The following is a 23,311-nucleotide window of genomic DNA, read 5'->3' as shown; positions in this document are numbered from 1 at the left end:
AGGAACACTGGTCAAAAACGGCTACCATTCCATCCTATCTCATTATGCTCTTCCGTCTGGACAGCAATGTGGGTTTGTTCTCCAACAAGACAAGACCCCAGACACACGTCTCGCTATTGCATGAATTATCTGCAAAACAAACAAAACTCTGAGGAATTGTTTTTAATGGAATGGCCTCCCCAATCCCCGGACTTAAATCCAATTGAGCTGCTGTGGGAGGGGTTGGATCGGCAAGTCCGAAAAGAGTGTCCTTCTTCATTACAAAAGCTGTGGAACATCTTGCAGAATGCCTGACAAAGTATACTAGCATCAGTGTTAGAAAGTCCAACTCGTTGGCTGAATGGTCAGCGTACTAGCCTTCGGTTCAGGGGGCTGGGTGTTTGTGGTGTCCCCAACATCCGTGCAACTCACACACCACACATAACACTATCCTCCACTGCAATAACACGCAGTTACCTACACATGGCAGATGCCGCCCACCCTCATCGGAGGGTCCGCCTTACAAGGTACGCAACCAGCTAGACATAGCCACATGAAATTAAAATTGTTCCGAGAATGCCGAGAACAGTTAAAAGTGTACTTGCGGCAAAGGGGAGTTTCTTTGACGTGAAGAGAGTTTAGTGTGTTCTGGTGATCTGTAGGAGTAAATGTGTACATATTGTCTATTTTTTGCTCAGATGAAATGTAAAAAGGTAGTTTTATCATAAAATATTAGTTTTAGAATATATATTTGTCAATTCCTTGCATAGGTATGTTGTTTTCTTTTAATCTCAGTCCATTCTGTAACAGTTCAATGTTTGTAAAACTTACAGAAACTTTGGCCAGCAGTGTACGTATAGAGAAATTGTGGAAAACCGATACATGGAACTCATTGGTGTAAACATATTTATCATATTTTAGCCAAGAGATTGTGAGGATTGTCTGGCTCCCAATGCTGACATTCAGTTCAGTACTGGAAATTGAATCCAAACACCTATGCAGGGTCATCATGTGTAAGAATCAGCTCACGGTCCATTGAGAACAATTTCAGGCATTGTACAGTCAACACCAACCCAATGGCTTCATGTTCTCAGCCATATTGCTCCCCCATACCTTTGCAGATTTAATGCTCTGGTCAGAGAATACCAAAGGATACAAAGAAATCAACCATCAAAATTGCTAAAACAAACATACTTGCATAGACACCTCCTGGAACTGCCTTTCCAGATTTCAGTATTTCTATTGCCAGCATGCCTCTAGAACAAGTAGATCATTTCCTCTATCTAAAAAGTATTCTCTCTAGTAACTGCTCAATGGAGAATGATATGGAGAACAGAATACGTCTTACAAATGGGATCTCCCCGAATAAAGAGCTAAGAACATATGTAAAAATGATGGTGGAGTAGTCATCTCCACCTTGCTCTATGGATGTAAAACCTGGACTTTCTATCCCTGCGATATGAAGAAGCTCGAATGCTTCCATCAACAGAAGCTCAGATATATGAGGGTAATCCCAAAAATAAGGTCTCCTACATTTTTATATATACAAAACTCTGTTTGTGTGGCTGTTGGTCACAATATTGTGAAGAGTGTTTCCCACGCTCACATATAAATATGCACACACCGTGCTGAGGGACTCACTCTTGGCTTGGCAGCCATTGTGAATGGAGCTCCGGTTGGATGTTACCACCAAGTGCGAGGTGTGCGCAATTATTCGGTTTTTGAATGCAAAAGGTACTGAACTGATTGAAATTCATCACCAATTGACGAAAGTGTATGGTGAGTCGTGCATGGATGTCAAAAATGTTTGTAAGTGGTGTAGAGAGTTTGCAGCTGGTCAGACTGAAATTCACAATGAACAAAGGAGCGGGAAACTGCCAATTTCTGTTGAGACAGTCGTGAAGGTTGAGCAAATCATGCGTGAAGATTGGCGGATCACCCTGGATGATCTCTGCACTTTGGTTCCTGAGGTTTCCCGAAGCGCCGCTCACAGAATTTTAACGGAAAAGTTTAAATACGGGAAGGTGTGCACAAGATGGGTGCCTCGCATGCTGACTGAAGACCACATGCAGCAAAGAGTTGATTCTTCTTACACATTTCTTCAATGCTTTGCAGCCGAACAGGACAACTTTTTGGACTCAGTTGTCATTGGTGATGAAACCTGGGCGTTCCACTTTACATCTGAGACCAAGCAACAATCATCCCTCTTCGCCAAAGCCGCGGAAATTCAAGCAAACACAGTCTGCCACTAAAGTCTAGACAACTGTTTTTTTGAGATCGAAAACGGGTATTGTTGCTTGACTTTATGCCTGCTGGGACCACAATTAATGCTGACAGGTACTGTGAGACCCTGAAGAAACTCAGATGGGCAATTCAAAACCAGAGAAGAGGAATGTTGAGCAAGGGCGTAAACATTCTCCATGACAACGCTTGCCCGCATGTCGCCCGGCAAACCGTTGCTCTCCTGCAACAGTTTCAGTGGAACATCATAACCCACCCACCCTATAGTCCCGACTTGGCGCCCAGTGATTATCACTTGTTCCCTAAGATGAAAGAACATTTGGCTAGAAAGTGATTCATTACCGACGACGAGGTTCACAACTTCCTGAACAGCATGGCGGTGAGCTCGTATGACATGGGCATACAAAAACTGTCACAGCGTCTACGAAAATGCATCGACCAAAATGGTGATTATGTAGAATAATAGCTAAATGTTCTAGCTGTAAAATGATATAAACCATTGTAGAAATAAACAGGTCTATGTATTTATAAAAAAATAGGAGACCTTATTTTTGGGATTACCTTCGTATTATGAACATCAAATGGGATGACTACATACCAAACACAACCATTCTAGAGAGTTCAAAGAAGAACAGTATAGAGACCACCATCATTGGTCAGCAACTCAGATGGAGTGAACATGTCCAGCGCATGAAAGATGACAGACTTCCTCAAAAAATTCTGTACAGTGAAATCAGTACTGGCAGGAGACCCCATGGTGTTCCTCTGAAGTGCTATGAAGATCAAATTACGAAGACCTTCAAGAACACTGACATTGATCCAAGTACGGTACTTAGTATATCAATGCATTAGATGGCACTCACAGGTGCACAACTACTGCAGCTGCTGTTGCACAGTTTGAGGGTGAACATCGTAGACAAGAAGCAGAAAAATGTCAGAGGCATAAACAATGCCAGGCTCAAATGTTACCTCCACCCTCTATAAGGTGCAACCAATGTGGTTAAGTATTTCATCCCAGGATTGGTCTCCTTAGCCATCAAAGGCATCTACACCCCTGAATTCAAGTATTGGAAGAATCCCAGACAAAATATGGATACTTGGATATGAGTATCAGCCGCCAACAAAATAGTAGGTTCAACTCAAGGAATCCACCCCTGTGCACAGCCAGTAGTGGCAACTGGGAATTAGAAGTGGGGTGGGGGGAGGGGTATACACATCAAAACTGAACAAATAGCTACAAAATGAAACTAACAGATAATATTAAAGAGACTGCCAGACTGACTAATGCACGCAGCAAGCAGGTGAATCATACCTCAGTGTCTATGATCTTGGCAAAAAATATACCTCTGTTACCCTTTCACATAGCATTTGCAAAGTTTCCACTACTTGCTGTGGTGCTATACAAATTGGTTAGCTGCAACGAACAACATTTTGTGCGTATTTTTTATACTAATTTTGTTAATAATTAAAATTTGAACACATTCTTTTCTTTAATAATACCTAGTTTCAGCCAGCTAAAATAGAATGAAAATGTAATGTTTTCTCTACAAAGTGGGGGGGAACTGCCTCCCTCACCCCCCTTAGTCACCGCTACTATGCACACCTCAGAGACCAGTAGTCGAGAACTTCAATGTTAGGAACCGGTGGATCCTGAACTGGAACTCACCTTCTGCTTCAGAATTCCATGGCATGTCATCTATAAAAGTGAAGGATTCTGGGTTCAATCTACCCAGAAGTATGTGGGCTAGGCAGAACAGAATTTGTTCTGGCTGCAGTGTTTGCGCTGATTCACTATTCAAGTGCAGGAAGTTAGCATCTCCTGTGTGCGATTGCAGTGCCGATAGAGACACTACTGCTCACACTGTACACAAGTGTTCTTTGAGAGCTTGCCATGGGAACCTCAGGGATTTTGTGCATGTAACCGCTGACTCAGTGTAGTATCTAAGGAGCTTGGACATTAATTTGTGAATTATGTAAAACTGTATGTATCCACCTTATTCTTGTATAATTAATGGTGTTTTTTATTTGTATGTCATAGGATTAATAATGATTGTTGTATACAGAAAAATTAAATTTTGCACCAGCTTAAGAGCTGAAAATTACCAACACAAGCAAACATTTTCTAATTTGAAGCCTTTTAAAACTGAGGTGCATATTAGATTCAAGTAAATATGGTATTTTTCCTATTTGAAGGTGCACCGTATGTCACTTATTTTCTCAATTTCCTGTTTGTTTTAGGAATGTTCATAGTCAATTATGACTCCAACAACTGGAATATGCTGGCTGTGTATTTAGTTACCACTGGAGCAGGAGATGGATGGCCTCTCATCCCTACCGCTACACGTGCCAAGCTACTTCACGATGCTTGGTATCTGGCTATAGGGGGAAGACTGAAATTTGCTACTGCCCTCAATATGATTCGCTTCCTCAGAACAGAAACAGAAGTTAATGTGTGGAAGGCACTGGCTCAGGTGTACTTCACAATCTCCTGGAAACTTGCAGGAACGGATGCAGAGACTAAATTTGATGTGAGTAGTAAATATGTATCAATTTGAATCTCTCCTTAGGAAACATATTACAGTCTAGATTATTACAAAAAAACCTATGGTCCAACCACCCCGTTGGAGCACCGGAGCAGTCCATTGGGACCACTGTCCAAATTTTTCTGTCAAACCACAGCAGTCCGCAGGGACTGTTAAGTAAGGAGTGAACTTATTGTTTCCTGGAGACCAGAAGACCACTGCTAAATGGAAATAAATTTAGCTACAGATGACTGTGGTCCCTGCAGAAAGTTTGGTATGTCTGGGCACAGACAGTTTTATGATCGCAATAGCACTAAACACCTGCCATGCACAGAAATGCCACCCTAAAACCATGATTACATAAAATCTTATGATTGCATATGGCGTAAAGAAACAATGAACTTATATCAGCACAGGTACTGTCTTACTGTCTTGCCTACTGCTGAAGCAAGAATGACCCAAAAGTATCTCAATAAACGTATTATTTCCTATAAATTTGCCTGGATCACTATGTGGGACTGCTGGCGCATTGTCACAACAGCACCATGGTGGTCTCTAGGAACCCCTACAAATATTGTCAGAAAAAACATTTTTTCATTTCATTTATGTGTATTTATATTTTAGCCCATAGTTTTATATATTTGAGAAGAGATTATTACAAAAAACCTACGGTCCAACAGGAAGGTTTAGAAAAAAAAAATGTCTGGTGCTCAGTGTGTTAAATTGCATTCAGTGAGAGCTGTGTGAAGGTTGGAAAAGAGAAGAAAGCACAGTTCAGAATAGAGTATGCTCTTTCACCTCTACTGTTTATTATTGTGATAGACAAAGTATTACAAGTAGATGATATGGCTGCAAGGAATGCTGTTTGCAGACGATCTGATGAGATAGGGTCATTGGCACCGACTTCAGATGTGCTTTACATTCTGAGCACTCCCAAAGTCATTTTTGGTGATGCTCAGGATCCTCAATATTATTTATGAAATAATTTATGAGTTGTGTGAAATATTCGAGGCCTGTGCGTATCAGATAATACAGTTCCAAGGTTGCAGGGAAGACATTTAATCAGGAAATTAGTACTCAAAACTGAGAAATCTAAACCTCATGGACGTTGTATCATGTGTTAAAAGCATGGCAAAATGAAGACCAGTTTACTGCTGTTAGGAATGTGACATGGATCTTTGTCTTAAGGAGTGCTTCGAATTCTTATCACACAAAACTAAATTACTAAGGTAATGGGAAACAATCATGTGATTATCTGCATGTAGGCCTACATAGTTTTGTCATAAGGAATTCCAAATTTTGTGAATATCGGGCTATTCAAATACTTGTAGTAACATTTTAAGTGAATCAATGTATTTAATTCGCACATAGTTGAAATCTCCTCCAATCACGGAGTAGGAAGCTCTTTAAATTGCTGCGACGCTGAGGGGTTAAGGAAAAGCACTCCCAATAAATAAATGGAATGACAGTAGGGAAGAAATACAAGAACAGATGGACACATCAGAAGAAGTAGTACTGAGTGAGTTGGCCAAGCGGTTAGGGTTGCGTAGCTGTGAGCTTGCAAGTAGCTGCTTCCAGTATGTAGGATCCTGCCTGCAAAGCAACCTGTGGAATTGATAATGAAATGTGTGTAAGAGTGAGTACAACATGGCTTAGATAGAAAGGAGTCTCAGGAGTACAGTGTAATATGCATATAGCTGTTCACCTCAAATCAAAGGTCTCCTAAGGGTGTTGTATAGGGCTGAGAGCTGGTCAGCCACTGAAAGTAGCGAGCATCTTATAACCATCACCAACATATTTTACTGCCATTTCAGAAACAGGAGGGCAATGTTCCAGCAGTATACTGACCTCACTCATGTCGCTTATGTTAGTCAACATTTTCCAAATGTATCAATCTTGTGAACACAAGTCAACTTGGGACCCACAAGCATTGTTTGGCCAGCCAAACACAAGTAGACTCAGGTCCTGTCAGCAATGTGAGGTTATTAGAATCGTGCAACACACTGATATCTTCAAGTGGTTCAAATCCATTGTCGACCCACTTATTGAAAAATCTAAGAATTTCAAGGGTGAGATCAATAATAGTTTAAAATGTCTAGATTTCAACACCAGTGAGGAACCAAATGAACAATATGATATCTGGAAAAATCACCTCTCCCTGATAGAAGGATATCACAGTTTTCAGAATGGTTGAAATCAAACACCTGGATTTCCACCAAAAGAATGGAAAGGCCCTAGCTCATTTCAATGAACTATTGCAATTACAAATGAATTGTAAGTACACTGGGATTTTCACCACTTGCTGACCACCTGGACATTGGCATACCTGCCCTTACCATCTGAACCCAGCTTCCCTGAATTTTCAGAACATTCATCACTTTCAACCTTCCTCTCACCACCTCATATCTTACTCTTATGGCCTTTCATATTTAAGTGTAAAAGAGTAAAAGAGGGCCAAAACAGACAGACAGACAGACAGACAGACAGACAGACAGACTGACTTCAACATTCTCATCCCAGACACGTCCAGTGTTTGAAAAATGAAAATCCTCAGCCTTTTTCCAGTCATTCGACTGCGTCAGGAATGGAACGAGTGAAGCGAGGATAGGAATTATGCCAGCTGTCGAAGCCTGTCGCACTCCTCTAGAGCAATGATTAATGACTGACAGATGAAATGATAATGGAGAGTGTTGATGGAATAAAAGATTGCAGGAAAAACTGGAGTAACCAGAGAAAAACCTGCCCCACCTCTGCTATATCCAGCACAAATCTCATATGGAGTGTCCGGTATTTGAACATTGGAACCCAGCAGTGAGAGGCTGGTGCGCTGCCACCTGAGCCATGGAGACTCCCAGACAATTCCAGTTTGCCAGCCTAAACAGTTGTCATCAGCTAAGTTTCTTTACTTACAATTATTTGATTTATGTTGCACTGACGCAGATAGGTCTTATGGTGATGATGGGATAGGAAAGTGCTGGGAGAGGGAAGGAAGCAGCCATGACATTAACCCATAAGGTATAGCCCCAGCATTTGCCTGGTGTGAAAATATGAAACCACAGAAAACCACGGGCCAACAATGGAGTTCGAACCCACTATCTCCTGAATGCAAGCTCACAGCTGCATGACATTAACTGCACAGCCAACTCGCTTGGATATAAGTTTCCACTATGTAAGTCATAGCTCTTCTAACTACTGTCTTGTTGATCTCTCCTTTCAATTTATCTGGCATCCTTCTCTCATACGATACACAGGATATCTTCCTCCAGTTCCATCATGCTGACTGTATCTGGCTGTTTATTTTTTCCTCCAATACATCATCTTGTCGGATAAATGAAACAAGTCACTAGAATTTGTTTGTTGTGGTGATATCTATTCCATTCATCCTCACACCTGCTTCCTTCTCCCTCAAGCTCATGAACTCTGCCTTAGTTCTGTTTATCCTCATTCCTCCACTTTCCATTGCTTTTTTCCACTCTTCCAACCATTTCTCAGCTTCCTTCTTTGTTACTGTATGGAGCACCCATCAGAGAACATAATCAACCATAGTGACTATTTGTTTATTTACATATTGCATCAAAAATCCCCTGAGCCAGAGATTCAATAATCCTAAACGTTACAGGTTCCATGACTTAAAATTTGTTCAAGCAAGTTTTAACTAAAACTACAGGAATCAGTATGTATACATTTGTTCCAAAGGTCCTTTTTAGTAAATATTTAAAAGTAGCATAATTTGCACAACTTTAAAAATAATGGCAGAGTAGAGTACTCTGTGGTGTAGTGGTTAGTGTGATTAGCAGCCATCCCTGGAGGCCTGGGTTCGATTCCCGGCTCTGCCACAAAATTTAAAAAGTGGTACGAGGGCTGGAACGGCGTCCACGTCCACTCAGCCTCGGGAGGTCAACTGAGTAGAGGGGGGTTCGGTTCCTACCTAAGCCATCCTCGAAGTGGTTTTCCACAGTTTCCCCACTTTTCCAGGCAAATGCGGGGATGGTACCTAACTTAACACCACAGCTGCTTCCTTCCCTTTTCCTTGTCTATCCCTTCCGATCTTCCCATCCCCCACCCTCCACCCACACAAAGGCCCCTGTTCAGCATAGCAGATGAGGTTGCCTGAGTGAGGTACTGACCCTCCTCCCCAGTTGTATCCTCCTGACCAAACGTCTCACACTCCAGTTCACTGCCCTTGAGGTGGTAGAAGTGGAATCCCTCAATGAGTCTGAGGAAAAACCAACCCTGGAGGGTAAACAGATTAAGAAAGAAAGAAAGAATTAAGTGCTTGTATTACTCAATATGATAAAGGCCTACTATTAATTCCATATTTTACTGTGTTCTTCCTGGTACATGTAAATTTTATGACTCTTGCGTGGTGTGATCATGAATAATTCTATTGCTAATAAATTTGTTTTTATATTTACTTGAATGTTGTAAAATGTATTTTTGTAAAAAAAAAAAAAAAACCAATAATACTCAACACACACATAATGATTATATTTCTAATACATAATGATTATATTTCTAATTATGTATGATATTTATTAATTCTAGAGATTCATTGGAGAGTTGATGATCCACATGTACAACAAGGATAATGAGGAGAACATCCAAGGATATGAAGACACAGCAGAAATTCATGCACTGGCACATTATGTCTTGTGCAAAGCAGGACACAAGGAAGCCATACAGAGAGCAAGAGAAGAGTTTGCTGTGTGGTTGGATGATCAGAAGGAGATAAGCGATGGGTAGGTAACAAACATGCTGGCCCCGTGGTGTAGAAGTAGCGTGCCTGCCTCTTATCCCGGAGGTCCTGGGTTCGATTCCCAGCCAGGTCAGGGACTTTCACCTGGATCTGAGGGCTGTTTCGAGGTCCAGTCAGTCAACGTGATTACAATTGAAAAGCTATCTGGCGGTGAAATGGCGGTCCCGGTCTAGAAAGCCAAGAACAATAGTCGAGAGGATTTGTCGTGCTGACCACGCGACACCTTGTAATCCTCAGTCCTTCGGGCTGAGCAGCGGTTGCTTGCTAGGCCAAGGCACTTTGGGACTATTGCACCGTGGGGTTTGGTATTTTTGGTTTTAGGTAACAAGCATCATTTTTGTGGTACTGTACAGATCTTACAGAAGTAAATGTAAATTCTGTGGGATCCATTCTAGAATATTCTGGAGCTGGTCATAGAAAATGCCTTTGGATTCATCAGCGCTAACCTCTGTTAGCACATATATGGAGACAATGTGAACTACCAAGTGATTTAAGATCAGTTGGAAGGCAGTAATGCTCCTGTCAACTGGGCTGTTCACCATGAAATCTACTCCAGCTTCTCTTTCTTCACCACTTGAGTAGTACAGTGACTCAGTGCAGTGATTGAGATGTTTTATGTTGAAATTTCCTTTGCAATTATTTAATTTTGACCTATATATAGACTAGAATGTCTGCATGACAAAATAGATTTCCAGTTTAAGTGTTACATGCCTCAGTCTGCCGGCCCCGTGGTGTATGAATGGCATGCCTGCCTCTTACCTGGAGCCTCCGGGTTCGATTTCCAGCCAGGTCAGGGGCTTTTACCTGGACCTGAGGGCTGGTTCAAGGTCCACTCAGCCTATGTGATTAGAATTGAGGAGCTATCTGACGGTGAGATAGCGGCCCCGGTATAGAAAGCCAAGAATAACGGCCGAGAGGATTCGTCGTGCTGACCACACAACACCTCATAATCTGCAGGCCTTTGGGCTGAGCAGCAGTTGCTTGGCAGGCCAAGGCCCTTCAAGGGCTGTAGTGCCATGGGGTTTGTTTTATTTATGCCTCAGCCCGACCAGTAATCCACTTCTCACCAGCATGCTGGATACCAAATGCTGACAGATCAGTAGCATGAGTGCTCAAGTTCAGTCCTATGAGTTCCATGCAGTTTCTAGTCTCTCTTTTTTCCAGTTTTCTGGTTCTGATCATCATGGTAAGATGATCACCCTCCTCAGTTTGCAGCTGGGTTGGGACTGTCCTTTGCAGATAACATCGACTTAAACAACAGAATAGGTCAATCTGCTATGTCAAGGGAAAGTACAACTAGATAATCATCCTTTACCCTAATCACAAGGGAAATAAGAAGAGGATCGACCCTCCACAGAATAAAGGTGTTGGCAAAAGGAGGGGATCACAAAGGTCATGAAAACAAAAGAATACTTAGTCCACACAAAAACCTAATGGGAATCAACATCAAGCAGGCATCAATTTTTGGTAATGAGACAAAGTCTCTTAGTGCATTGGCACTGCCGGTGGCTCCAGTTAGCCTACGCAGTGGCCTCCACGGTATGCACTAGCCAGCGTATTGGTAGGTGTGCTTGGTACCAACTGATGAGCCCACCCTAGCACACGAGGGCGAAATGCTGGCAACCAAGAATGAGTTAGCTAGATAATTTATAATGTCCAATAACGGACCATTTATATTGGTATTATACTTCTACAGTTCAATATTAACATTTTTATGTCATCCCTACTTGACTTCTAGATTCCTGTACCCTCTTCACTGTCCTAGACCACCCCGTTTCCCTGAATGAACCTCCCTATAACCTTTCTAAACTAATTTCCTAACTTATACGTACTACTGCAGTTTAAGTTAACGTAGCAACACAGACGCACACAAGATGCTGTCAGTTAATACAATACTTTTATTTAGATATATTCATAAATTAATACCCACATAACTTTAATCACTGTATCACAAAATAAAAACACTTCACTTGTAGGATATCAACAAAGCCACCATCTTTAAACAGTTGACAACTGACACCGAATACCACAGAGGTTACAGTTTGAAACACAGATAAAACAGATGACTACTGATCAATGCAATATGGAGACTGCCTGGCTTGGCATGTCAGCCATGCAGGGCCGGAACTAGAAGATTTGTCAGGGGGGGCAAAGATCAGTTTGCCGCCCCCCACACCCCGATCCCCCTCCCTCCCCTTTCCCCTACCACTAAGATATAACATCTCCGCCAGCTATTTTTTAGATGCGGCAGTTGAAATTACACACCATACATGTACTATTAAGAAGTTTTATTTATGAAAAACACTTATGTTAATACATTTATACATATTAATACATACCTTACACTTATACATGGCTAATACAAATAATTTTTTTGTAGTGTAACTCAATTGTAACTATGCAAAAATCTGTTATGTATTGTACCTCAAAATTGAATTCTTCAAGCCTTCTTAGCTGCAAATGTACTGATGATGTCGTCAAAGTTGACATGGGATGCTCGTTTGTGTTCAATTGATATTATACTTAGATTAGAGAGTCTCGCCTGTCCCATTGTACTTCTCATGTAGTTTTATGATGACACTGTAACTGGCAACGTGAGAAACGTTCTCAGTGCAGTAGTAATGTTAGGGTAGCCTTCCTCTAGTTTATTTTTATAAATAAGACTTAACATTTCTTTTGATGTGGCTTCCTTTAAATTTTCATTAAGTGATAAAGTGTGGTGCTTGAAACTTTCTATTTCAAATTTTAATTCTTCAATGTTGAGATAGAGCAATGTAGATATTTGCAAATTTTTCTGCTCTCATATTTAGATCTTTTGTTTGCATTTCTTTAATTCGAACTCCATTCAAATATCCAAACTTGCTATTTATGTTGTCCAAAGCCTTAAACCTGTCACTGAGTCCTGTAATCATCTGGTCAATAACCTCTAACATATCTACTTGGTACACATTCTCAGTACTTGTCGAAGTTTCATCGCCACACAGCTCATCAGACATTTTTTCTTTTTTCTTTGTCCTTTTTCTGAGAACTCAGATGGTAGATCACTCATGCTTGCTAAGAATTTACCCTCAGTAATGGTCTCAGATGAAGCAAACTCTCTGCAAGACTTCAAGAGTGTTAAAAGTCCTTGAAGGTTCCAGGCAGCCAAATCGACTGTTACATCTTTTCTTTGCAAAAACTCATTGATATGTTTGATCTTTTTGATCAAAACATGCCAAAAGTATGTGAAAATGATGAATTCAAGTTTCCCAATATTTTTCAAAAGGGAGCTAGCCTCACTCTTAGTTTGAGGTGTTGAGATATCATGGTTTTTAAGATCCTCTGGAGCCTGAACAACTTGACCGTAATGTTTATACACAGCTTCGATCGCATCTAATCTTGCAGACCATCTTGTATTGCTTTCAGGTTCCATTGTCAGTGACACATATTTTCGGAGAACTTCCCAGCGTGAAGTTGAAGCTGCAAAGAAAGAATGCATACTGTTCAAAGTTCCGAAAAAATTCTGAGCCTCAATAGTAGCACTGGCCGCATTGGCACCAACTAAATTGAGGGAATGAGCAGCACATGGGACAAAATATGCTAGCTCGTTCTCCTGAAGTAGTCTGGACTGAGCTCCTTTATATTTCCCGGCCATATTTGCCCCATTGTCGTAGGATTGGCCTCTACAGTTCTTTAAGTTTAGTTCATCTTTGTCTATTTTTTTTAGGATTTCTTGGCTGAGACCTTCACCTGTTTTGTCACTAAATGGGAAAAAATCAATAAAACTTTATTCTAACTCTGATGTATTTGTTTTGGCATAATGAACTACTTCAGTCATTTGCTCACTGTTGCTGATATCCGGAGTGCAGTCAAATATTAAGGAGTAATATTTCACATCCAAAATGTCTTGTATTAATAATAATAATGATTTTGTGTGGCTATTTCTAGCCGAGTGCAGCCCTTGTAAGGCAGACCCACCGATGAGGGTGGGCTGCATCTGCCATGTGTAGGTAACTGCATGTTTTTGTGGTGGAGGATAGTGTTGTGTGTGAGTTGCAGGGATGTTGGGGACAGCACAAACACCCAGCCCCCAGGCCATTGGAATTAACCAATGAAGGTTAAAGTCCCCGACGCGGCCGGGAATCGAACCCAGGACCCTCTGAACCGAAGGCCAGTACACTGACCATTCAGCCACCTAGTCGGACGATGTCTTGTATTCTCTTTTGCCTAATGTTCTTGGCAATAATTTTAAAGAACTCATTTTGTATTTTATGTGAGAAATACAAGATTTTCCCTTTCTTATGCCACTCAATATGTTGTTGAAGAGGGACATTGTAATGCGATATAAGTTCTATTACGTTCAAGAACTTTCCACTGGATAGGTCGCTGAAATCACAGTCATCTTTAGTTCCTCGGAATGACTCGCTTGCTTTGCTAGGAATAGAATAGCATCGATAATGCAGCGCAATACCGCCTTCCAGTGAGACTCTTCTTGATGGATCTGGTTTTTGAGTTCCCGTTCCTAAAGCTTTCCATGAACGAAAGCAAAGTTTGTGGTTGGATGAATTTTCATGTTCAGGCAATTTTTCACTGAGTTTTCTCCAATGAGTAAGTCCTTTTTTTTTAACTAAGGAAGGCACTTGATTTGATGCTAAGTGTGAAAACAGCCTGCAGGGAACATAATATAGAACTTTCTTACTTTCTCTATAGCCTAACCATGATCTCTTTACTTTTTCTCCATTTTTGAGAACTTTATAAAACCAATCTTTGGTTAAGTTATGCCCCTCTCTGCTGCTATTACTTAAATTTAGCTCAATCAGATTTTCAAAGCTCATTTTTTTTATGGAACACCTTTCAGAATCTGAAAAACTCTGTGGCCATGAACCAGGATTGCTAAAATGAAAGGAAAACTTGGACGTTTCTTGAAGACCAGTTGAAGGGTCAGGGGAAAAAAGCAGGAGAGTCAATATGTGTACATCTTGAGAAAAAGCAACTTTTGTGCTTGACTTCTCTAGTTCTTTCCCCTAAAAGCAAAACTTTGAATGCTAATTTCTCCTGATTCGCCTGCTGTTTTTTCATTTTGGACCTCTCAATAGATGCGCATGATCACCCTGAAGCGGACTGTAACAATATCTCAATTTCGATGAAAAAGTGACTTACCTGGTTTTTTCCCCCGACCCTTCAGTTGTAGGGTCAGGAAGAGAGATTAATTCATCTTCATTCGCTTCACCAGTACGACTGAGTTTCTTGCAAAGTTTGACATGTTGCGTGCCTTCCTCTCCAGCTTTAACGTTATCTAAAATATTAAAAGCCGGGATTAAAATTCAATCAGTAATATGATACATTACAAAATGAAGTATTAAAAAAATTGTCGTAAAGTCTGATAAGGCACAATTAATTCATCTCTTCCCTAATGTGCTATAATTTAATTATTGAAATAAAAATTAATATTTACTTACCTGATTTTTCTTTTGAGCCTTCATCTTCATTGTCATTAGGTTTTTAAAAAAAATTCTTCTAATTTTGGTGTTTGTGACAGCACATCGCTTTATTTCTTCCTTTTCTCTTTGGCAAGTTTTCTATACTCGGCCCCACTAGTTGTTTTCTGCCATCCATAATTTGGAAACTGATAAAAACGTAGCTCAAAGTGTACCCGCTTTCAAACGCTGATAAACGGTAACACGAATAACTAACCAACACTCTGAATACTACTAATTAAGTACTAAATGCAAATAAAATAAAACAACTGTCGGTTCGTATCAACACACGCAGACAACAGTGTACGCAGGCTACATGTGTAGCCCTCAATAACGACAACGATGACTGCAGGTGTCTGTTTAGTTTACTGTTTATTGGAAGCAGAGTGGAGAGTGGGGAGAAAGGGGGTGAGGGAGATGAGATGCTCGTGCATCGCGTCAAGGTCAGACTGTTTTCGAGTCTCCGACCCCGCTGCTGAGCGCTCAGGCTACTAATTATTCACATCAGTAGTAGGTGTAACAGTATAAGACTCACTCCAGACCCATGAATTACGTTAATTCTTGTGTCGTGTCTTATGATGAAGAAAATAACTTGGTATACAGTGTCAGTGTAATAAAGTTGATAAAATGGGCAACAAAATAAAATAAAATTAAACAATATTAATTGAAGTATCATTATTTTGAAAAAATTAAATAACTTATTATTATTTTTTAATAAATTTTTCAAATTTTGCCATCCCTGAAATCTGCCACCCGGGGCACGTGCTCCCCCTGCCCTGCCCTAGTTCTGGGCCTGCAGCTACGTACTACTAAACAATAACTCTCTTCCAATAACCTCCAAACCACAACTCGTCCAACAACTATCACTTACTTCACCGTCAAGACTGTCTCTTTATATGTATTATGCAGGCCAGTCTTCCGAGAATATTGTTTTCAAGTTATACCTGATATCGCACTTGCATCAAAGTGAAGGCCATCTGAGCGCAGATCCCTATCTCCTACCTACACATTAGGATCTAGAAATCTCAGTCCCTGTTTCTCACACACCCACTCCATAGTCTCATTTAAATCCCCAATCACCTTCCAGTCAGTATCCCTCCTACACAGTATTCCACTGATAACAATCTCCACTTCCTTAAATTTCACCCGTGCTGCATTTACCAGATCACACACATCCCCAACTATGTTGGTACTTACACCTGCTTGCCTTACATTGTTGGTACCAAATGAATCACTACCACCTTCTCCTTTCCATCCTCCTTCTCTTCTACTTTCTTCAACATCTGCCTCAACCTAATTCCTGGATAACACTACGGTTCCCTTTCCTCCACACACTTTCCCCACGTCTAACAGTGGAACCCCTCATGACCGGAGCCTCAACCCCAATCACCTCATTTGATCCCCTCCTCTCTTGGTCAGCCCTATCTTTCCTGACAGCTGCAGAAGCTACATCCTCTTTCCTTTTCCTTCAGTCCTCAGGAATATTAAAATATTTTATGATCTTCCTGAAGGGAGGACCATTGATTTCCCTAAGACTTTTCCATGTTTCAGTGGAATATCATCAAGTCCTGAACCTTTACTGGTTTTAAATACATTCAAAGCCCTCTCTACCTTTTCATACGTCACAGTTACTTAGGTCTTGGTTTTCTAGCACAGGATACTGTAGGGTTCCCCTCATTCAGTACTTCCTGAAAATACAATGACTATATTTCATCTGCATAGGTTATTTTATCTGAGTCTGCAGAAGATCTAGAGAAATTGCTGAATGGTATGGACACAGTCTTGGAGAAGGAGTACAAGATGAAAATAAATAAAACCAAAACAAAGGTAATGGAGAGCAGTCAAATGAAGTCTGGCGAAGTCGTAAAGGAAGTAGATGAATATTGTTATTTGGGTAGTGGAATAACTAATGATGGTAAAAGTAAGGAGGACTTAAAATGCCGCCTTGGGACTGTTTTCGTGTACACGACCTAGTGTTGTAGCGAACACCATTTCAGAAAGATCGTGAGGCAAGCTGACCGCTATTTGACGCAACTTAATAGAGAAGTCACCATAGGACCATTGTATATTAACAGTTCAACACAACTGGTACTAAAATAAAAAGAACTTTAAAAGGAAGATAATCAACACAACATACAAACAATAAGAAACTTGAAGACTGGTATACACATCGATTTTAACATAAGCAAGTTCAAGCCACCTAGTGTTTTTACAAACAGTGCCCAAATACAGACGTTTTAGACTTTTTAAATATGTTCAATTAGAAAGTAAGTTTTTTATTTTTTACCATAGATGTGAATTGTAATTTATGTACCTTTTTACATACCACATGACAAAAATCCCCCCACTTATTCCCCCCTTCCCTCTCCCAAATTTCAAGCGCTTTAAGCAATAGTTATAAGTTCCCATGGGAAAGTAATTTAAGATTTTAATGTACTTACTAATCAAAGTGTTTCATCTGAGCTATTTTAAAGACAGCTGAAGTTGACCACTAAGTGATCAAAACATGTCCTGTATATGATAATGTTTTTATAATTCTGCCCAAAGGCAAGAAATAAAGTATCGATTAGGGGGTGTTTTAAATTAATTTGTTTAATAATTTGTTGATTGAATTCATTGATACGGTCGTGAAGTGGACAGCTTGCAATTGGCAAAATTTGATGAGAAGAAGAGACAGAATGATAGGGCACATCTTAAGACACCCAGGTCTTGCTCAGTTAGTTCCTGAGGGTAGTGTAGGTGGTAAATGGCATGGGTAGACCAAGGTATGAATATCACAAACAGATTAGAGTAAATGCAGAATGTAGTAGTTACGTGGAAATGGAAAACTTAGTACAGGATAGGGTGGCATGGAGAGCTGCATCAAACCAGTCTATGGACTGATGACCCAAACAGCTACAACAACAGGTCAAAACAACTTTCTCTTCAACTTTAATACACGCTTAATATTCATAATTTATATACATCTCTGCAAGCCTAAAGAGCTCCTTCTCTTCCTGTTTTGTTTCTAGTTGTTTATATACCTGGTAAAATTTAAAATAATGTAAATAATATGGTTATTTTCTGATAACTTATTTGAAATAGCACACTTTCAGTCTGTTATGATAGAATATGAAGAGCTGAATCCTTAATGTAATTTGGCTAAGTGTTCTCCTGAGAGGGATGCGAGATGGAGGGAATTAAATCAGTATATACACTGTATTAAAAAAAGAAAAGAACAGAACTTAGTAAAGAGGTGGAGTGGGTCCTCATCCTCTTATATTTTCATGTTGTTCCTGTCCATTGCTCACTCACTCCATACTAGTCTGTCATTGTGTATTCTCTTCTCTTCCCTTTGATGTAATCCTGTAATCCTGAATTGTTTTTATTCTCACACTAACTCTTCTCTGAAATCAAAATTACCTACATGCAGGTGCAACTTAAAAGGCTGAAGATAAAGTTTTTGTTATAGAAACACCTAGCTTGAGACTTCAAGTTCTTCTCTTATAGATCAAGGAGGTAAGGGTTCCTTGTGATCATGCATTGTATCATTACAGAAGTAAAATCATCATTGACTTAAAGCTTTTACCCTGAGGAATTCATGTCTGACATTTATAATAAACTTTTATAATGATCACCCATCAGTATCGGCAGATCTGTTCTCAGTTACTTATTAATTACAAGGCAAAGTCAAAAAGTATGTTTTCCTGTTTTATTGCTCAGAAACAAAAGAACAGAGCTGATTCCAATGTACGTCTCCAATAGTTCATCATCACATCGATAGATTGCATACAGGTGCACAAGTTGGTAAACTAGAACTTTGGCACAGTAACAGTTGCAAAACAGCGAAGTTACTAAATGAGAGGAAGTGGAAGGAGGTCCATATAGTGATTCATTTTCTGCACAACCTTACAACATTCATAAAAAATATTGTAACAGTGACGCCTGTCCAACAAGTGCAGAAGTCATGCTGAGAATTTGCAAAGGGTCAAATGGCTGTGAAAGATGAAGGATGGAGTGATTGTTACTCAGCATGAGATGTGGCATTAACGAAATGTTACAAGAGAACAGATGTGTGATGCTGAATCAGATAGGTGTGTTTAACCAGGATGGCACTTTCTATCATGAAAGCTCATTTTACACTATGACAAATACTCAAATAACTTTGGTGATTATGCTGAACAGTACAGGAATAATGCAGTTTAAAAAAAAAAACCTAATTACCAACAAACATTAGGGAAACTTAGTTTTTGACTTATCTTCACAATGGTTCAGTGCTTTATCATCTATTCCAGACTTTTAATATTATACGATATAAAATTGTTTAATTTTTCTTCTGTTAAAGTACTCTATGGGGAGTGTTCCGCTGGGTAGATGAAGACTGGGAGCGAGGCCTCCAAAGAGTCCTCGATTTGCTCCATAACCAGACCTCACCAGGATTCCGAGGATTTCTGTTATCTCAGCTTGTTTCTAGCACAATACAGCCACATAAGGTACAAAGGTATGCTTTCTCCTCCATAAGAACAAGCTTATTAATAGTCTACTTTCTCTCTGATATCACCTATAAAGAAGGGTCTATTTACAGGATACTCAAAATACTCATCATTGAAGATAATTATAAGTTCTCAGATGGAGAAATAAAAGAAGTTTCTGCTGCTGTGGCTGATTCTAAAACATTCCTTCAGTTTCTAGACAATTACTGGGATCTCATCAAGAAGAGGTGAGGAAAAATAATATACTGTACATAATTTATTGTAAATTTGTTGATGAATCAAACTATTTTTGTTGATTATTCACTTAAACTACTTGTATGTTTATGCCATTCTCTTTTCAGGTTTAACACTAGAGTTGATATATGGCAGCACATTCTGGAACAAGCCACACGGAAATTTAAGACACAAGAGGGATACAACAGGGTAAGTGAATATAAACGGTCCATTTTCCACATGTATGTACCTTCTTGGTATCAATCTCACAGACCAAATCAATCAAAAAATTTAAACAATTATTGGATCTTTCATCATAAAATAGGAATCTTCTTTTGACACTTTTTTCCCACCGTGTGTGGGTTTGTGGGAATAAACCTTGCTGATCATGTGAAATTGGTATTACCAGGCGAGTTGGCCATGCGGTTAGGGGCTTGCAGCTGTGAGCTTGGATCCGGGAGATAGCGAGTTCAGGCCCCACCGTCGGCAGCCCTAAAGATGGTTTTCCATGGTTTCCCATTTTCACACCAGGCAAATGCTGGTACATGCCCACTTCCTTCCCACTCCTAAGTCTTTCCTATCCCATCATCGCCATAAGACCTATCTGTGTCAGTGTGACGTAAAACAAATTGTAAAAAAAAAAAAAAAAACTTGGTATTGTTTTATGATCAAATGCCCGTCCTGATACTAATGCGATGTGGAGGGATGTCTTCACTATTGTGTATTTCTGTGGTGCATTGTGTGTACATTGAGACAAACACAAACACAAACACCCCATCCTCAAGTCAAAGGAATGAACCAGACATAGCTAAACTTCCTGACCTGTCCAGGAATAGAATCTGGCACGATCTGAACCAAAAACTGTGCCAACGACCATTCACCATGGATCCAGACAAACATAACAATCATTATCATTAGAAAAATATATGAATATATACAGAATGTGTCATTGTAACCTTTTAACTCTTTCCGGTCTTACTGCGAGCTATGCTCGCAGTGGCTGAATTTAGTTCAGGCTGCGCTGCGGGCATAGCCCGTAGTAAGGTTTGACAAATCACTAAATGATATAGATGTTGATTCCCATAGGGAACATGAAATATTTGTCCTGATGGCCAGGCAGGCATCAATTTTTGGAAGTGAGACATAGTCTCTCATAGTGCATTGGCACTGCTGGTGGCTTCAAGTAGCCCATGCAGTGGCCTCCACGGTATGCACTAGCCTTGCGTCTTGGTAGGTGTGCTAAGGACCAACTGATGAGCCCAACTTAGCACATGAGGGCGAAACGCAGGCAACCAAGAATGAGTTAGCTGGAAAATTTATAATGTCCAGTAACGGACCATTAAATCACTAAATATCGAGAACTAGCTATGTACGCATTCTGGTGGTTACGTCGTGTTTCTTCATGTAGTTACGAGAGTATTTAAGCAGATGGCAGTATTATATGTCTAACTCAGAGAATTTCTGATATTTTCGATCAGCATGCATTAGTAGATTTTGTCACTCAGTGAGCTCTAAGACATGGCTTCTCACGGCAAACATGTGCTTGACGAAAGTGATATTTTTCGATATTTTATGATATATTATAAGTTTATGCACAAATGAACATATTATTGACATATGAATTTGAAACAACTTTTTACATTTCATTATGATTGGAGTTCGTTTCACGGCCTAGCGCATGTTCCCGCGTATTTCGTATTTTCGTGAATACGTAAGATTGTTTACATATTAGTAAAGTTGTCAATGTAGAAGACCGTATTTTCTCTTTCTCAGAAGTATTTTGTAGTAAATGGAACAATAATTTTACATTTGAGTAATTTTTGACAAAATTTATCAATTAAAATATAATTTCATAAGAGCTCCCATTTTCATTATTGTAATTATTACTATTATTTTGAAAAAATTATTATTTTTATATCGTACTAATTGTTGTTGTTGTTTTGTAATTGCAATGCACATTTTATATTAGCAAAATAGGGTAAATATAACAGTATTTCAGAAAACTGTACTTGCTTAGTTATCCGTCAGACCTTTCCTCCATTTGCAAAACATGGTATAATATATCAATTTTAAAATCTCATGTGATAGTTGACATGATACAAACAGCGATTTTCAAAATGAGATGCTCAAACAAGCACAAAGATAAAAGAATCATGCAAATATCTCCTCCAGGTACAAAGATATAATGTTCTAAAAATCCTTAAAAATGCCCAGTCCAGAACGTTTGTTAGGGATATTAAGGCCCAGATTGGAATGGGTTAATGAACCTGAAATAACTGAAAATATCATAAAGCCACTGGTCTCAATTACTAAGAAAGGTGGTTTAATGATGCGAGCCAGAGGTATCATTCCTAAATCTTTTGGAAAGTTTGGATTCACTGAAGCCCTCCTAAATACATTTACACCCGGCGAGTTGGCCGTGCGCGTAGAGGCGCGCGGCTGTGAGCTTGCATCCGGGAGATAGTAGGTTCGAATCCCACTATCGGCAGCCCTGAAGATGGTTTTCCGTGGTTTCCCATTTTCACACCAGGCAAATGCTGGGGCTGTACCTTAATTAAGGCCACGGCCGCTTCCTTCCAACTCCTAGGCCTTTCCTATCCCATCGTCGCCATAAGACCTATCTGTGTCGGTGCGACGTGAAGCCCCTAGCAAAAAAAAAAAAAAACATTTACTGTGACAGTGCTTCAAGGCTCCATTTGCATATTTAGGAACTATGCTTATGGTTTCACTCAGATTTTAAAAAGAATATGATTATTAAATACCAATATGTAATAAAAAAACACATATATGACTTAAAAACATCCTTCTATCTATGATTACAGGTTCTGGACTTCTATGCAGCTCATAAATATGAAGAAAAAGTAGCTGGTATTATGGAACAATCACTCCATGTGATTAGGATGAGTAAAGAAGGAATTTGTAAAAACTTACCAGAACTGGAGAGGTGGATGGAGCAATACCTGGCACAAAGTGAAGCTAGCAACCTCTTCTACTCAACAGAAATGACAAGCAGTAAGTATTTAATTGGCTGTCATTAAATTATACCACAAATTGAGAGGAACTACGTAATTAATTCCCCTAAATGCCTTTTTTCAGGTCACTAGAGATATTCTGGAAGGAGAAAACAAAATCAAATGAACCTCTTCAAGTAGTTATAGTGAAATATTTAGTGCCTTGGGGGTTTTATGAACATCTGCAAAGATGACTATTTCATTAGAAGATTCTTGATAATGGTATAAGAAGATGAAGAACTTTCATAGAATGTAAGGGCATTGAGCCTCAAGTTTGTAAATAATGGATCTGAAATTAAAACATAATTGCAAATTAACAGGTGTGGCAAAAGATTTTATTAAGTGTAATTATAAGTATGTTTTTAAGAATGAAAATACTGATCGGTACCCTTGTAAGAGTAAAGCATCCTGACAATTCAACCAAATGTGCAGTTTACCTCCCCTGCGAACGATGTGACCTTGCCGTGGTGGAGAGGCTTGCGTGTCCCAATGAAGCAGATAGCCGAGCCGCAGGTTCAACCATATCGGATGGGTATCTGTTGAGAGACCAGACTAAGGAATGGTTCATCGAAAGGGGAGCAGCCTTTCAGTAGTTGCAAGGGCGGCAGTCTAGATGATTGACTGACACGGCCTTGTAATAATACTCAACATGGCTTAGCTG

The 23,311-nt window shown here is 39.8% G+C and overlaps 1 protein-coding gene across 4 annotated transcripts in view; it reads left to right on the top strand.

The window, feature by feature from the left end:
* LOC136860994 (endoplasmic reticulum aminopeptidase 1) overlaps positions 1–22,957 on the top strand; it is a 188,147-nt gene extending 165,190 nt beyond the window's left edge. For all 4 annotated transcript variants that reach the window (XM_067138794.2, XM_067138792.2, XM_067138795.2 and 1 more), the window contains 7 exons: positions 4,459–4,748; positions 9,288–9,481; positions 19,279–19,434; positions 19,519–19,653; positions 19,768–19,849; positions 22,462–22,651; positions 22,736–22,957. In XM_067138794.2, the coding sequence (XP_066994895.2) occupies positions 4,459–4,748; positions 9,288–9,481; positions 19,279–19,434; positions 19,519–19,653; positions 19,768–19,849; positions 22,462–22,651; positions 22,736–22,743 (1,055 nt within the window). In that variant the 3' untranslated portion in view covers positions 22,744–22,957. The remainder of the gene's footprint in view (positions 1–4,458; positions 4,749–9,287; positions 9,482–19,278; positions 19,435–19,518; positions 19,654–19,767; positions 19,850–22,461; positions 22,652–22,735) is intronic.
* The last annotated feature ends 354 nt before the right edge of the window (positions 22,958–23,311 follow it).

Source organism: Anabrus simplex, chromosome 1 (genome assembly GCF_040414725.1).
Source record: "Anabrus simplex isolate iqAnaSimp1 chromosome 1, ASM4041472v1, whole genome shotgun sequence".
Classification (NCBI taxonomy): Eukaryota; Metazoa; Arthropoda; class Insecta; order Orthoptera; family Tettigoniidae; genus Anabrus; species Anabrus simplex.
The sequence above is the reverse complement of the archived record's forward strand: the minus strand, read 5'-3'. Positions and strand labels throughout refer to the sequence as shown.